Genomic DNA, 13,330 nt, shown 5'->3' on the forward strand with positions numbered 1-13,330 from the left:
AAATTATTTATTAATTAATTATTTAATTTAAATATTTTTTTAATTAATTAATATATTAATTTTTATCAATTATATTATTAAAATTTATAAATAAAAAATAAATAATATTATTATTATAAATAATATTATTTATTTAAAATATTATTAAAAATATTATTTTATTTATGAAGTTTATTAAATAAAAAAATTTTAATTTTTTATTTATAAATATTATTAAAATATAATAAAATATCTTTTATATTATTAATTTAATTTAATAAATAAATTTTAATAATTAATTAATTTATATATTTTATTAAAAATTATTTTTTATATATTTTATAATATCAGATTTACTATAATATAATATTATTTATTTTTATAATTATTTATTAAATTATTTAATTATTATTTTTTTAAATAGATGATATAATTTTATTATTAATTTAAAATAAATATATTTAAAAAATTAAAAATAAATAATAAAAATATATATAAAAATAATAATTATAAAAAATCTTTAAAAAATAAAGTTAATTAAAATAAATAGTTTACTTTTAATAAATAATGCTTAAATACTAGTAGTTATAAAAGAAAATAAAGATTTATATATAGTTATAAATTTTTTTTTAACATAATTATCTCAAACAGTTTAAATATTAAAAATGAGAAATATTATTTAATTCACTTCTGTCAAAATATTATTAAAAATTATTAAGAAGATTTTATAAAAAGTATAATTTTTATAAACTTTCTTAATACTAAATAGCACATATTTATTATAATTTACAATTAAGTATAACTAAATATTAAACTTGATTAATAATAATATTATTAACTAATAATAATAAAATTAATAATAAAATTAATTATTTTTGAAAAGATATATTTTTTATCATATTTTTATACATTATTTTTTATATTTTTATTTTATAATTATAGTATTAATTTTTTATATTTTTTAAAAATAATATTATATTTAATAATTAATTTAAAATTAAGTTATTAAATTAAATTAACTTATAAAAAATTATATTTCTCATTTTATATACTTTTTATTAAGATTTTTATTTTTTTTATTTAGTTCTAGCATGAACTTTTTTTATTATATTTAAAGTTATATATATTTATAACTTTTATTTTATATAAAAATTTTCTTTCTTTTCTTATATAATAATTTTAACTTTATAAATAATATTTAAAATATTATTTAATTTTATTACTTTAAAAATTTAATTAACTTAAAAAATTTAAAAACTATAAAATATTTTTAATATCATAAAAATATATATTTTATATTAAAAGAAGTAAAAAGTTATTTTAAATTATATAAAATCAACTTTATAAATTACTGAATATGATGACAGATAAATAACATTAGATGTTAAAAAAAGAAAAGAAAATTTTATTGACAGATATATTAAATATTTACCAGAGAGCTAGTTTTATCTAATTTTTAGTCTTAAATCATTGAGCAATTTATATACTGTCTTTTTATTTTTTGATTACCATTGAAGCATTTCTCTCATAAAACTTAAAAACATTTATGCATTTCTTTCTTCCAGAAACTCTTTCAACACTTCTAAACTCGCTTGTTGTGGTATCTCCATGTCATCCTTTCATTGTCCTATGAAAATTTTATATAAGCATCTTACGTTTGCTAGGTGCTTTCAGGAGAGAGAGATGATACATATCTTCTGTATAAAATTCAGAGCTCCGTTTTTCGCGTTTGAGCATATCTAAGGAAGGCGACTCAAGAATTCCAATTACTTTAGCAAGATGTGTACGGGTGGAATACCCTTTCCCATCAGGATCAGTGCCATGGAATATGTGCTTGCCTTCAGAAATAATCCCAGAACTGATTTTCTCCCTGGTTAGTAATCTCATAGGAACATGATGGAGAACATAAAAGAGCAAAAACAAACCATGACGCAAACATTTCATATATCTATTGGGTAACTCCATTCAGTTTTCAACATCACCTCTGGTGATCTGTAGACATTTGGCTGTACATCGTGATTTCTCTTCTCATCTCCTCGTACGGCTGAACCAAAATCACTCAGCATTACCCGGCCAAATGCCTTTGGCAATTCGAACCGTCGGGAAGCAGACACTGGTATATACCACTGATAAATTTTCGCGGTGAAACGGTTCTCCATTTCAGCTTTAAGAAAGCTTTCAAGAATCGCTGTATCCTCTAATTCTTAAAGAATGTTATCACACTTGATATTTAATCAGGCTGCGGTTAGCGATCGCGTTTTTTGAGAAAACGGACTCATCCTTACCCGTATGGACAAGCCTGCATTCGGTATGCAGGTGGTCATGTGCAGGAAAAACCTGCATAAATCCAACCTTGAGTAGGTCTTCAGTAAATCGATGATTAGGATTGCGATAGAGTAGATCCCTGAAACTCTCCCACATGGGTTTCTGTACAAGACAATGATGGCTACCTCCGGGACGAGGAATGGTGAATATATCTAGGGCCTTTCTCACATGGACATAGCCAGGATGTGATGGATTGCCTTGATTCAGATACTTATAAATCTGAAACTCTTCCTGATTAGCTTCTTCATCACGCGTACATACTTTATAAAATGTCACATTTTGATGACCCTTGGTTGTGTTAGCTTGTCGCAAGTGAACATAGACGCGGAGCCGACTTAACTCAAGATCACAAGCGAGCCATACTGTAGAGGTAACCCCAAATCCCAGCTTGCCAATGATCTGGTATTTGGAACTAAAGATGTCACCGATATCGACAGGATAATAACATCCTTTCTTGAACCAATCGAATCGTTCCTCGTCAAGCACAGACGCGTTGGCAGTTTCAACGCCACTGGTCGGAAAGCACATGGGAGGGGAGGGAACTCTTCGAAGGTGGTTTTCGCCCATTCCAGGAGAAAAGCCATGTTGAGGCCAGCGGAGGATCAGAGTGAAAGACCGAGGGCAGTTGGTCAGCTTGGGAATCACATTAATGTAATCCTCCACTCAACCGTCCCCCTTCCTCATCATGAATTTAAAGTATTATTTATCACATTAAATCTCTTGTATTAGAGCTTTGAATTCTTGCATAAAGCTCACTTATAGTTGGACTTGCATGAGAATCTTTTTTAATAAATCTATTGACTTAATTTTCTTCTACAATGGTAGAAGTGCTAAATTCTCATTCTGCAAGTAGTAGAATGATCATTTCTCATACAATCACAATTCAGAGAGACTTGTCCTCTTTCATCTATGAATATTATCTAGAAAATCTTCTTCTGTAAAAATCAACTTTTATCTTTTGTTGTTGAGAATTTAAACAAGTTATGATTTCTTTCAGTTAAATGTGGTGCGTAGTTGTAATAAAATGAGAGAATACCTGGGGCATTTTGTTCTTCCACGATTCTCTTTTTCAGCCTAGCACCGACTCCTTAGTAAGCTGTATAACTATACTAAGCGCGCTCTTACCAATGATTCCCTCGCGTGGGGAATCAGATCCTGGCAGTGGCCGGGATTTCAACCTAGATCTCGGTTTCGACACGAGTCACCAAATTTTCGACGGTTTGCTGAAGGGTTCTCCATATACATGCCTAAAGATGGAGATGTCCAGCCTGAAGTAAGCGCCCAACCTGTGAGGCTGTGATGATAGGAGGATCGGAGCGATTTTGTCTACGAGTTCCTATCATCAACTGCTGGGTCTTGGGTGATGAGACATTCTATTTATGCATATGGCGAGTCATCCCGCTAATTAAAGCACGAGTCGCCCTACCCTTGGGGGCTCAGCGCTTAAATGGGTGGTTTCAATAAATCAGTGATATTTGAAGCAGGAAGAAGGACGGATGGGGCGGACAGGGGCGGACAGCTGATTCAGGTTTCCTAGAATAGAAAAATGGAGTAGCTCAAATTAAGACGTAATCGCAGGTAGATACAGAGCTTCATTTCGCTCGGCTATGAAGCGATGAACCAGGTAATTGACTTCTTCTCAGTATCTTCTCGTCTCGATTGAATTCCAACGACTCGCTCCTTGCCCCAAACACGATCATAGCTCTGCCCGTTTGGTATAAATACAGATTGTCCCGACTCTTTAGTACCTCCGTTCAAACTCCTCTTAGCTGGTCAGTCTTTTGACAAGTCCAAACTACCAGAAAAATGGCAAGCCGCAGAGGAACATATCACGAAACCAGGAGGAGGGGCTGAGACTGTACGTCAGGATGTTGTATCTAGTGCTCATGGAATGATGATATTCTAGCTGGTGACAACTAGATCATCACTGTGTTTGTGGCCTGGTTCGCTGACAGATATGTTGCAGAGACTTGGTAAATTGAAGAGTGTTGATATCAAGCAATGGATAACTCAGGAATGCTATCGTATCCAGCTAACTTGAAATTAGATATCGGGACGACAACCCCGTCCACAAAAATCTCACTTCAATCAGGAAGATAAGGAATGGCCTATTAGTGCGGAGATCTCAGGTGCGAATGGTAGGGAGGTCTGTCATTTTTATGAGGATGGGACTGGCACGACTAAGAGGGGGGAAGAGAGGCATTAATTACTGGTGTCAGGCTTGACAGGGAACGCTGTTAACTACTGTTCAACGAAATCTGCGGTCAGGAAATAAACTTTTTATCGTCGTTCAAGCAACGCCGGAACGAGGGCACGTCTGAGAATCACAGTGGACTTAAGACAGGAGTGCCTTGCAAAGTAGCAGGAGCTCATGGATACACGATTGGCAGAGATATGAAAACTCTGGTGTAGTCGGAATCTTGATTTCAGGACGTGGACGGCTTTCACAGTAGAAGAGGAGTTTTTATCTCCGCATGGACTTTGATGCCCAGGCCTCGTTCCGTCTAAACGTCGCCGCAGAGCTGTAACAGCCCTGGATTCTGATTCTCGGAAACGTTGGCCGGGATGTGTGGCCTCCAATGGATGAAGCGTTTGAGGGAGGCGTGCAGAAGTATCGACGGAAGCATAGAGTACTTCGGTGGGTTTGATAGGGAGGCAAAGGTTGCTTTTCATCGCCATCCGAGAAGTAATTTACCCTTTGCCGGAACTCGGATGCTGTCCGCCCCACTCGCCCAAATCCTTCCCAATAAAAGTCACCAAAAAAGGATCATCCAGCATCAACACCCTAAATACCTAAACCGGAAGCCCTTATAGTTCTTTGTACTTCCCCCGCGTAAATCAGTTCGCTATTTTAAACCTCACAGGTAAGGGTGATGAGATTACATTGTATATCAGGAAGATGCTAATTTATTGGAAATAAATAGAGATGGGTGTCCACAATCTCAATCCGACTACCGTGTCCAGTATGATAAATCCATGGACATGCTATAGCTCTCGAAAGGGCCTCAAAGCACAAGATAACATTACATTTTATGACGAAGATGGGGTTGTCAATTTCAGCAATGTTGTTGAACGCCACTTGAATTGAGATATTTAATGACTACAGAAGCATTTTCATTTTACTCTTTTCTGACGAAGCGCATTCGCATAACTGGTTACTGGATAGGCACTCGCGCTTCGAGTGTGGAAACGGTAAACTACTTGAGATCGATACAACTAGCCTGCGGTATCATTATAGTGCGCAAGACCTGGTAGACAACCTCGCGTTGCAGATTCCAGAGAAGGCGAAAGCAAGTATCCCCTAAGAATATCTCGCTGCCCATCGAATCCCTGCTTATGCTATCATAAGGTGCGCCACACGTGCAGAGAGAGAAGAGAATAAGGAATCCACTTTCCCCCGATTATATATATATGCTCGTTGGAGATTTCCAATGACGGGTGCCAGAATGATGACTCAACATTCCGAACAGCAGAAACTACTGCTGCTGGAAAGCAAATCGCTGTTGCATACATCACAAAAGTCCTTTGGGAACTCACATTTCTTTCTCAGACCATTCAAAACGAGTTTGCTGCGGCCTGGCTGCTTGCAAAAGGAGAATATGTCTTATTTATTTGCTGCACTCATCCCACTGTGTTCTCGCCGGCCACCAGATATGGTGATCGGGGCGGGGCCCATCTACCGATATGTGGAATTTAGGGGCTGTTGTTCTGGAAGTGTTCCCTGCTGTGCGCATTATCCTTATAATGTTCAGTTCCACCGTCATGAAATTGTGGATCTCTTTGGACCATTTCCAAAAGTCACTTCTGCGAAAGGCGCGAAATAGTCCAAGGGACGCGGGCGGCAGATATTGAAGCTAAAAATTGGCTGATTCCTTCAGGATATCCGCCGGGACATCGTAGCTATCCGGTTTCTGAATACCAATGGGGAAAACTTCGTTGGGGTGAATACCAGCGAAACCAAACTCAGGGTTTCTGGGTGAATCGAGTGCTTCAAGAGCAGGGGTGATATCGTCAATAGGTTCTTTGGGGGCAGTAACTAATGTTGACTTCCGAGCTTGCTCCTTCACTAGCATCCCCCGTTTGATTATAGTGATGACCGACCCAAGTTTCTATGTCCGACATGTAGTCGGAGAAGATGCCGAGTGCCGGTCTGATAACGACGTCGTCGAAGGTGCCACCACTGCCAAATCCAGAGAAGAATTCTTTATGCTAGAAGATATTCCTATCTGATTTGAAATATGTTTCCTTCCGTCAGGATATGAACAATAATGATCGTTCAGCAAGTTTATATAAGTCTCTGATGTCCCATTGAACAATCTTACAAACAGGGAGGAGATTGTATTTTCTGTGCAACATTGGCTGCTTAAGAAAAGATAACAGGTGGGCCTGCAAGCCTTCAAGCAAGTAACTTTGTTCAACGAAGCTCTATTGTTTAAAAATTAGGCAAAGCAGGGCTTTTTGTCGTCAGCACATCAGGGCGTGTATGAAGGTGGGGTTTCATTGTGGCCCCAGGCTGATGGCTCACCAGGATTGCTTCATCATTTTCGCGAGTCGCGTGGGGAGAGTTGTAGAAATGGCAGTGATAATGATGACAAGCCGCTTCATTTCTCTTCTAAGCATATGGTTAGGATAATCCTGGTCAGCAACCTTTGAATGACATCATATTGCGCCTATCGTATATTCCACATTGAGATAAGCTCATTTGACCAAGGACATGGACCCTTTATTTGGAGTACAAGCAGAATGTCAATGATGAACGGAGAGCTAAAGACACCAGACCAACGAGATGACCTTTTGCACACGATGTTTCTTCGTACCAACGATGCTACTTAAGTCAGTTAGATCACCCATTACTTCATACGCCGCTGTAACTCACGCTGCGCAGTTTTTTGAGAGGAATGCTCAACGCAATCAAGAACTTCCTTGAGATCGGGATTGTTACGAAAGGCGAAGCCTTCGGATTGTTTTAATTCTCAAGTATAGAATTCTCTTATGTTGTACAATCAATAAATTCTATAAAGGTGATGAAGAGAATGTCATACAAGCTCACAGCTTTCTTAATGCTTGAGGTTTGACCTTTCTCTAATGCTTGAAATAGCTAAAGAAACTTTCTTCCTAATTGAAAGTTTGAGAACATCTTGGTGTTTGGTGTGGATATCTCTGGGCGTGTATGCGTCAGAAAAACCGATCGACTAGGTGGTGGAATACGTTACATTTTAGCGAGAAGATGGGAACAGGTGAATCTGAACTGGGGATAGGTAATATGGAATATATGGAACGGAGAGCTAAAATTGCTAGTTGAACCAAAAGTGGATACAGAAATCCCTACGAATCGACTCGCCCTTAAAAACATCAATACCAATTTGAAAAAATACAACAGAGAAAGTTCGGGCGTGATTTCAGTCTCGATCATTGAGATACATCCCGTTGTTCGAATGCTTTCTGTTCCTCCTCAATCATTTCAATTGCATCATCTAGCACACCGCCTGTGGCTTCTGCATATATCTTCAAATTATGTGAAGGGTGATTTTGGTTACGACCATAACCAAGGAGCGCAAGATGTCGGATACACCGCTCAATTTGATAACTAGCTGGGCCATCATTCCTCGGTCTTTGCTCCTGCATTTCTGGCTGGTTATTCGCATGCTGATGGATCGGCTTTGGAGGAATAACCGGAGGACCTTCAGTGGGGAAACTGCCTGGAAGACTGGACAGGCTTTCCGCTGGGATTCCTGGGAGAATGGATTGGCTGTAAATGGCAGGCCGTTCTTCGAATCTGCTGCGATGTCTGTCGAAGTAATCTCCTAGTGGGCGACGATGTTGGCGTTCAGAAGCACTGCGTCGAAGGCCGGAACGTTCACGTCGCCGGTGGGGCTCGCTGAATGGAACGAATGGTCCCGAAAGCCTTGCCGCGGGATTGGACGCAATGGTCGTATTTGACCGGAAGAGTTCACCGGTTGCCGCCAGTGACGAGGTGTGAAGCCCTACAGGTTGTGCGCTATGATACTCGGGCGGCCACGAACCGGGAAGCCTGGTGCCTGAAATTGGAGGGGTTGCTGGATATGTAGTCTTCCGTCTATTGTTGGTAGGAACCTCGGGAAATCGGTTTGCAGGAAATGGCCTAACATCCACAGGCGCTGGAGGATTTCTAGCTGCCATCTGATCTACTTGTTGGGATTGTGCTTTGGAGGTACGTGCTTCTAGTTGTGAAATGCTGGGAAACCGTGCCATTTGTGACGCTGGGCTGAGATTTCGAGGAAGACCTTGCGTTTGATGAGGGAGAAGGTGGGATCGTCTCTCACGCGTATGTGCATCAGATATCAGAGATGGATAACGAGCTGAAAATTCCGGTTCCACATCATCTTGATCAGTCAGGAGATTGGCAACAGAAGCGGAAGAATACAAAGAATTGGGTCGTCTTCGTTCTGGTTCCCAAGAAGATCGATTATGCAAACCATCGGCTTCGTCATTTGATTGATCCAGATCTTCTGACATTTCCTTGATATTAGCCATGCCGCTGATTCCGTGGCGCAGAGGATCGTGCACCTGGGATCGACGAAGGACTCCAAGTGATCTGGTACGCCGAATATCTGAGGAATCGCGGAGTGGGCCTCTAGCATCGCCAGAGCCAGTTAATGGGATGCGTCCGTTGACTAGGCTTCTCTGGGAGTTATTTCCTTCGGCCGGGACAATAGCAGAAGTGCGTCCAATACCGACGGATAGTCGTTCAGGGCTGTTAATAGTGGTGTCAACCATAGATACGTGACTGAACTCAAGATTGATAGCCTGGTCAAATATAAGATCCCCGTTAAGAGCATGGAGGGCGGCAGATGCGGCAAAGGAACAAGGGAACTCGACATAGCCAAAGCCAGCATGTGTTCCAGTTGCGGAATCTTTCGGCAGATTGACCTTACCTAAGAAGCCTTTGTTTGCAAAAGCATCTTGTATATCCTTTTCAGCAGCTGCAGAAGAGACATTTCCAACAAAGAGGGTATTGATCTGACTGTTCTCAAGCTGTTTCTCCCTTAGAGCAGTAGTTTTATTTTGGCTCTCTAGGGATGCCTCATGAGAATTCGGAATCCCTGGTAACGACTCTATGTTGACTGAGACATTTTGAGAGGTAGTGTATTGGGATACAGGTTCTTCAGGGTGGGATTGATCGGGGACATCTCCGTGGTTAGGAGGTTCCCCGATGGGTTGTGCCTGAGATGATCCTAGGCCTCTGGACATTGTTTCAAAGGTAGCAAACAGGGTTCTCCCCATCTCTCCAATATCGCTTGCAAGAGAGAGCAGGCCATTCGCAATTTGCTCAGCTGCCAAAACATCAGCCTCCATCGACCGATCAGCAGTAACTCTGGACGAAGCAACCGTGTCTTGCATTGCATTTGCAAGACTATGTATATGGGTGCCAATAGCACTGATGGTGCTAAAAATAGTTGTCTGTACGGTTGAGGGAATATGCTGATGCGCGTTGGATAATCGGCGTTCAATTTCGGGAAGTTTAGACCTCAAATCCGATGTTAGATGGCGAACACCTCCAAGCAACGCGTGCATGGTTTGGGACAACATTTCGGCAGGCTTTGGGATGTGTTGAGATGAAATTTCTGGTTCCTGCTCTGAATTGGATGACTGTTGGCGGTGTTGAGGATCGTTCTCCAAGGTTTTCTGTTCCAGTATTTCTGTGTTTGACGAATCCTCAACTCGTTTATTCTCCATAATCTTTGCTAATTCAGCCTCAAAGGAAGCTAGAAGAGGCTGGCTATTTTCGATGGGAGATTCCCGACTTTCAGGCTCTCTTTGGGTCAGACCATGCGCCCCGAAGCCTGATGGATAAGATGTAAAGGATGCCCAGGGGTTTTCTGCTGTTAGAGGTATGGCTGGGATGGATGGGTGGGCATCAATCGTTACGTTTCTCACACGACTGAGCCTGGAGCCAGCTTTCTGTGCCTAGCGGTTATGTTAGATTGATTAACATATCTATTAAATGGATAGGAGCTTAGAATACCTGTTGTTTACCCTCTTCGGTTTTGTTGGTAGACGACATCGTTTGCAGTGGTTCAACGTTTCCTGATGCACCCAGTTCAGATGGCTGGGTTGCAAACACCGAGCTGCCATGCTCACTCGATGCTTTTTCACCCAGATCCCTTATGGACGTGTGAACTTGAGGAGGATTGCATAGTTGGAACCAACGCTCTCTGTGATCATCATTGCCTTTCTCAAAAACGGGTTTAGATTTGGTGTTCTCTTCGGTGGTGGTTACGCCTGTGGCTGAAGTCTCCAACGGACGACTTCCCATTGAGGTCCTTCTCTCGAAACTTCTCCATATATCCAAAATTGATTTCGACCGATTAACATCAAATATATGCATTGGTTCAGCTTCCCAAGAATTGGAAGAAACAAAACCCCGGTGGGGAACATCCGGAGCAGCAGGCTCACTCAGTCGCTGCGTAAGTTCGAGAGATGAACCGACCTATTACAAAAAAATGATGAGTAAAGAGCAAATATAATATTCAAAGGTAATAGAAGAGAAAGAACGGTTCAGATTGGCTTACAGTAATTATGTCCCCGTCATCTTCATCCATATAAGACAACTTTGCCTGCGGATGAGCTGCAATTGTTTCATCATATTCTTCAGCTGAAACCCGAACAATACCATGACTATGTTTGTTTGGCATTGAAGAAACTGAATCATTAGCTGATTTCTTGCTTCTTGCTTCGCTGGGTCCGCCATCGTTATCAACCTCTGACTTTACTCCACCATTAATCTCATCAGATGGGAGTGAAGAAATACCGTGGTTCGAATATGGCCGAACCGTATCACCAACCATGATAGGGCCAATATGTGGTACGGGAATTGACCATCCATCAGTCCGCTCATAAGACATCGCAGGTTCGTCATTGGTGGGAGGACTATTTGTTGAATTGGGGCTGCTTTGCTCATTTTCCACCGGCTGATCCAGCAGATCCCTGATGCGGAAGGGTTTCAGCATCATGGGCCGTTTATATCAGAGCAACACACACAGAACAAAGCTAACAAAGGCAAAACAAAGCGAAGAAAAGTAAAGTAAATAGGATGGATGGGATAGTTCAAGATCGTTATCTCTCTGTTTGCTAACTAACACAAAAGCCAGACACCACCACCTGTACAGCACGCACAGCAAAGAGCAAAAGTTAAGAGGCCAGACAGGAAGAGGGGGTTTAAGTATGGGTTTACCCAAAAGAAAATTGCAGCCTGTTGAAAACGTAGTCTTCCTGGGAAGAATATGACAGAGCAGCTATTTTGATAAGGAAGCCATCAACCTCCAGGCAGCACAGTTAAGTTGTCGAACTGAGTGGTGCAGGTTGTTGTACGTGTACGCCATCCACCGTCGACGTTTTGGAAGGTTTCGTAAAAGGCACTAATTACTTGAACCAGGCTGCGCGAACTTTCACACCCCCCACACCGCGCTATTCCTCATCAGTACATCACATGATATCTCACCGGCTGCCTAGGATACACGTGACAGCCAAGATTTAGCGTCTTTAATCGTCGAACGCCGCATCAACATCACAAGGATGGCAAAAATAAAAAAAAAGACCGAAACGCTGGGAACGAACTTACCTAGGTTAAGTTCTCCGGGTCTGCACCCCATTGATTGCACTCATTTTATAATCAACAAAATATTATTTCACTCCCTCTTGGGATTTCCGTCCCAATCGCATTATCGTTACGAAAAAATAGACAAAAGGCCCATGTCATCATGCCTTCGAATGATCATCCCTCTTCTGCCCACTCTCCGAAACCAGGCCCCGACCGCAACGTCAAAAGTGTGGTGCTGGGCAATATCCTTTTCAAGACCTGGTTCCACTCACTCTATCCAGAGGAGCTGGTTGGCAAGGACACAGACAGATTGTATGTCTGTCGATGGTGCTTCCGCTACTCTTGCAATGAAGAGACGTATCTAGGTCACGTCCGCGTTTGCGAGCACAGATCCACCCCGCCAGGCACAAAGGTTTACGATTGGCGGGGTTATTCGGTGTGGGAAATAGACGGGGAAGACTGGAAACTCTACACGCAGAACCTATCACTGTTTGCAAAACTCTTCCTGGACCATAAATCCGTCTTCTTCGATGTCACGTCTTTCCTCTATTATATTCTTGTCTTCACCAATCCGCGAGATCAAAACGATTATTATGTCCTCGGGTATTTTTCAAAGGAGAAAATGTCTTGGGATTCCAATAACCTCGCCTGTATTCTTATCTTCCCGCCATACCAACATAAACAATTGGGCAAAATGCTCATGGGGATCAGTTACAAGTTGAGTGCCTGGGAGTGGGAAGGGGGTGTCATTGGCGGTCCAGAACGGCCGCTTAGTGAGATGGGAAGAAGGAGCTACTTAAGGTTCTGGGAGGAGAGAATTGCAAGATTCTTCCTTCTTGGACCCCCTGGAGCTGACCCTTACGGCTGGAGGACCCCATCCTCGTCGAGGTCGACAGCTGGCGCAAAGGCAGCAAAGAAGAGACCTGTCAGGGAGGAAATGACAGTTCAGGAAATTGGTCAGTCGATCGGGATGCTGGTTGAAGATGTCATTACTGCCTTGAAAGATATGGGGATCGCGGAGCCGGACAAACCGGCCAAAAAGCGCAAAAGGGCCCTGTCGTCATCGTCTGGAGTGGTGGAATGTGATGTTGAAGCTGCCGTGGTGAGGAAACAGAGTGTTTTGGAGTGGGCTAAGACTCATAGGGTTAATCTTAGGGACCCCGTTGTAGAAGAAGGGTTCCTGGGCGAATGGGCTCCTGAAGAGGAAGTTCAGGAGGCGGATGAAGGGGATTAACGCTTTATAATATTTCACAAGTATAATAAGCATGGCAGGGATAGACGGCGTTTATGAAAGGTTCGTTGGTCAGGATTAGTTACGGAAGATACCCAATTTTGATACCCGTGTGCATAATAATTCTTTGTTTAAAATCCCGTCATTAAAATGTCCCGTAAATTTTACTGTTTTGAGCTCTGTTGACACAGAAGGTAATTGTCACGTAGAATTGA

General features: G+C 41.3%; 5 protein-coding genes across 5 annotated transcripts; 1 reads left to right on the forward strand and 4 right to left on the reverse strand.

The window, feature by feature from the left end:
* Nucleotides 1-1,634: 1,634 nt before the first annotated feature.
* PAAG_07391 (kinase domain-containing protein) lies at nt 1,635-2,871 on the reverse strand (the record flags this gene model as incomplete). The annotated part of the gene is made up of 4 exons (XM_002790486.2): nt 1,635-1,837; nt 1,905-1,927; nt 1,992-2,176; nt 2,265-2,871. Coding segments are annotated over 4 exons (1,017 nt in total), but the record flags the coding sequence as incomplete, so codon positions are not given.
* A 1,713-nt stretch (nt 2,872-4,584) lies between these two features.
* Nucleotides 4,585-4,983, reverse strand: PAAG_12389 (hypothetical protein; the record flags this gene model as incomplete). The annotated part of the gene is made up of 1 exon (XM_015847883.1): nt 4,585-4,983. One exon carries the CDS (start codon nt 4,981-4,983, stop codon nt 4,585-4,587), a length of 399 nt encoding a protein of 132 aa, XP_015702487.1.
* A 1,175-nt stretch (nt 4,984-6,158) lies between these two features.
* PAAG_12390 (hypothetical protein) lies at nt 6,159-6,377 on the reverse strand (the record flags this gene model as incomplete). The annotated part of the gene is made up of 1 exon (XM_015847884.1): nt 6,159-6,377. One exon carries the CDS (start codon nt 6,375-6,377, stop codon nt 6,159-6,161), a length of 219 nt encoding a protein of 72 aa, XP_015702488.1.
* Nucleotides 6,378-7,713: 1,336 nt separating this feature from the next.
* PAAG_07392 (hypothetical protein) lies at nt 7,714-11,294 on the reverse strand (the record flags this gene model as incomplete). The annotated part of the gene is made up of 3 exons (XM_002790487.1): nt 7,714-10,251; nt 10,310-10,774; nt 10,857-11,294. 3 exons carry the CDS (start codon nt 11,292-11,294, stop codon nt 7,714-7,716), a joined length of 3,441 nt encoding a protein of 1,146 aa, XP_002790533.1.
* A 750-nt stretch (nt 11,295-12,044) lies between these two features.
* PAAG_07393 (histone acetyltransferase SAS2) lies at nt 12,045-13,118 on the forward strand (the record flags this gene model as incomplete). The annotated part of the gene is made up of 1 exon (XM_002790488.2): nt 12,045-13,118. The coding sequence occupies one exon, from the start codon at nt 12,045-12,047 to the stop codon at nt 13,116-13,118; it is 1,074 nt and encodes a 357-aa protein (XP_002790534.1).
* Nucleotides 13,119-13,330: the final 212 nt, after the last annotated feature.

This window comes from Paracoccidioides lutzii (genome assembly GCF_000150705.2).
Source record: "Paracoccidioides lutzii Pb01 unplaced genomic scaffold supercont2.24, whole genome shotgun sequence".
Classification (NCBI taxonomy): domain Eukaryota; kingdom Fungi; phylum Ascomycota; class Eurotiomycetes; order Onygenales; family Ajellomycetaceae; genus Paracoccidioides; species Paracoccidioides lutzii.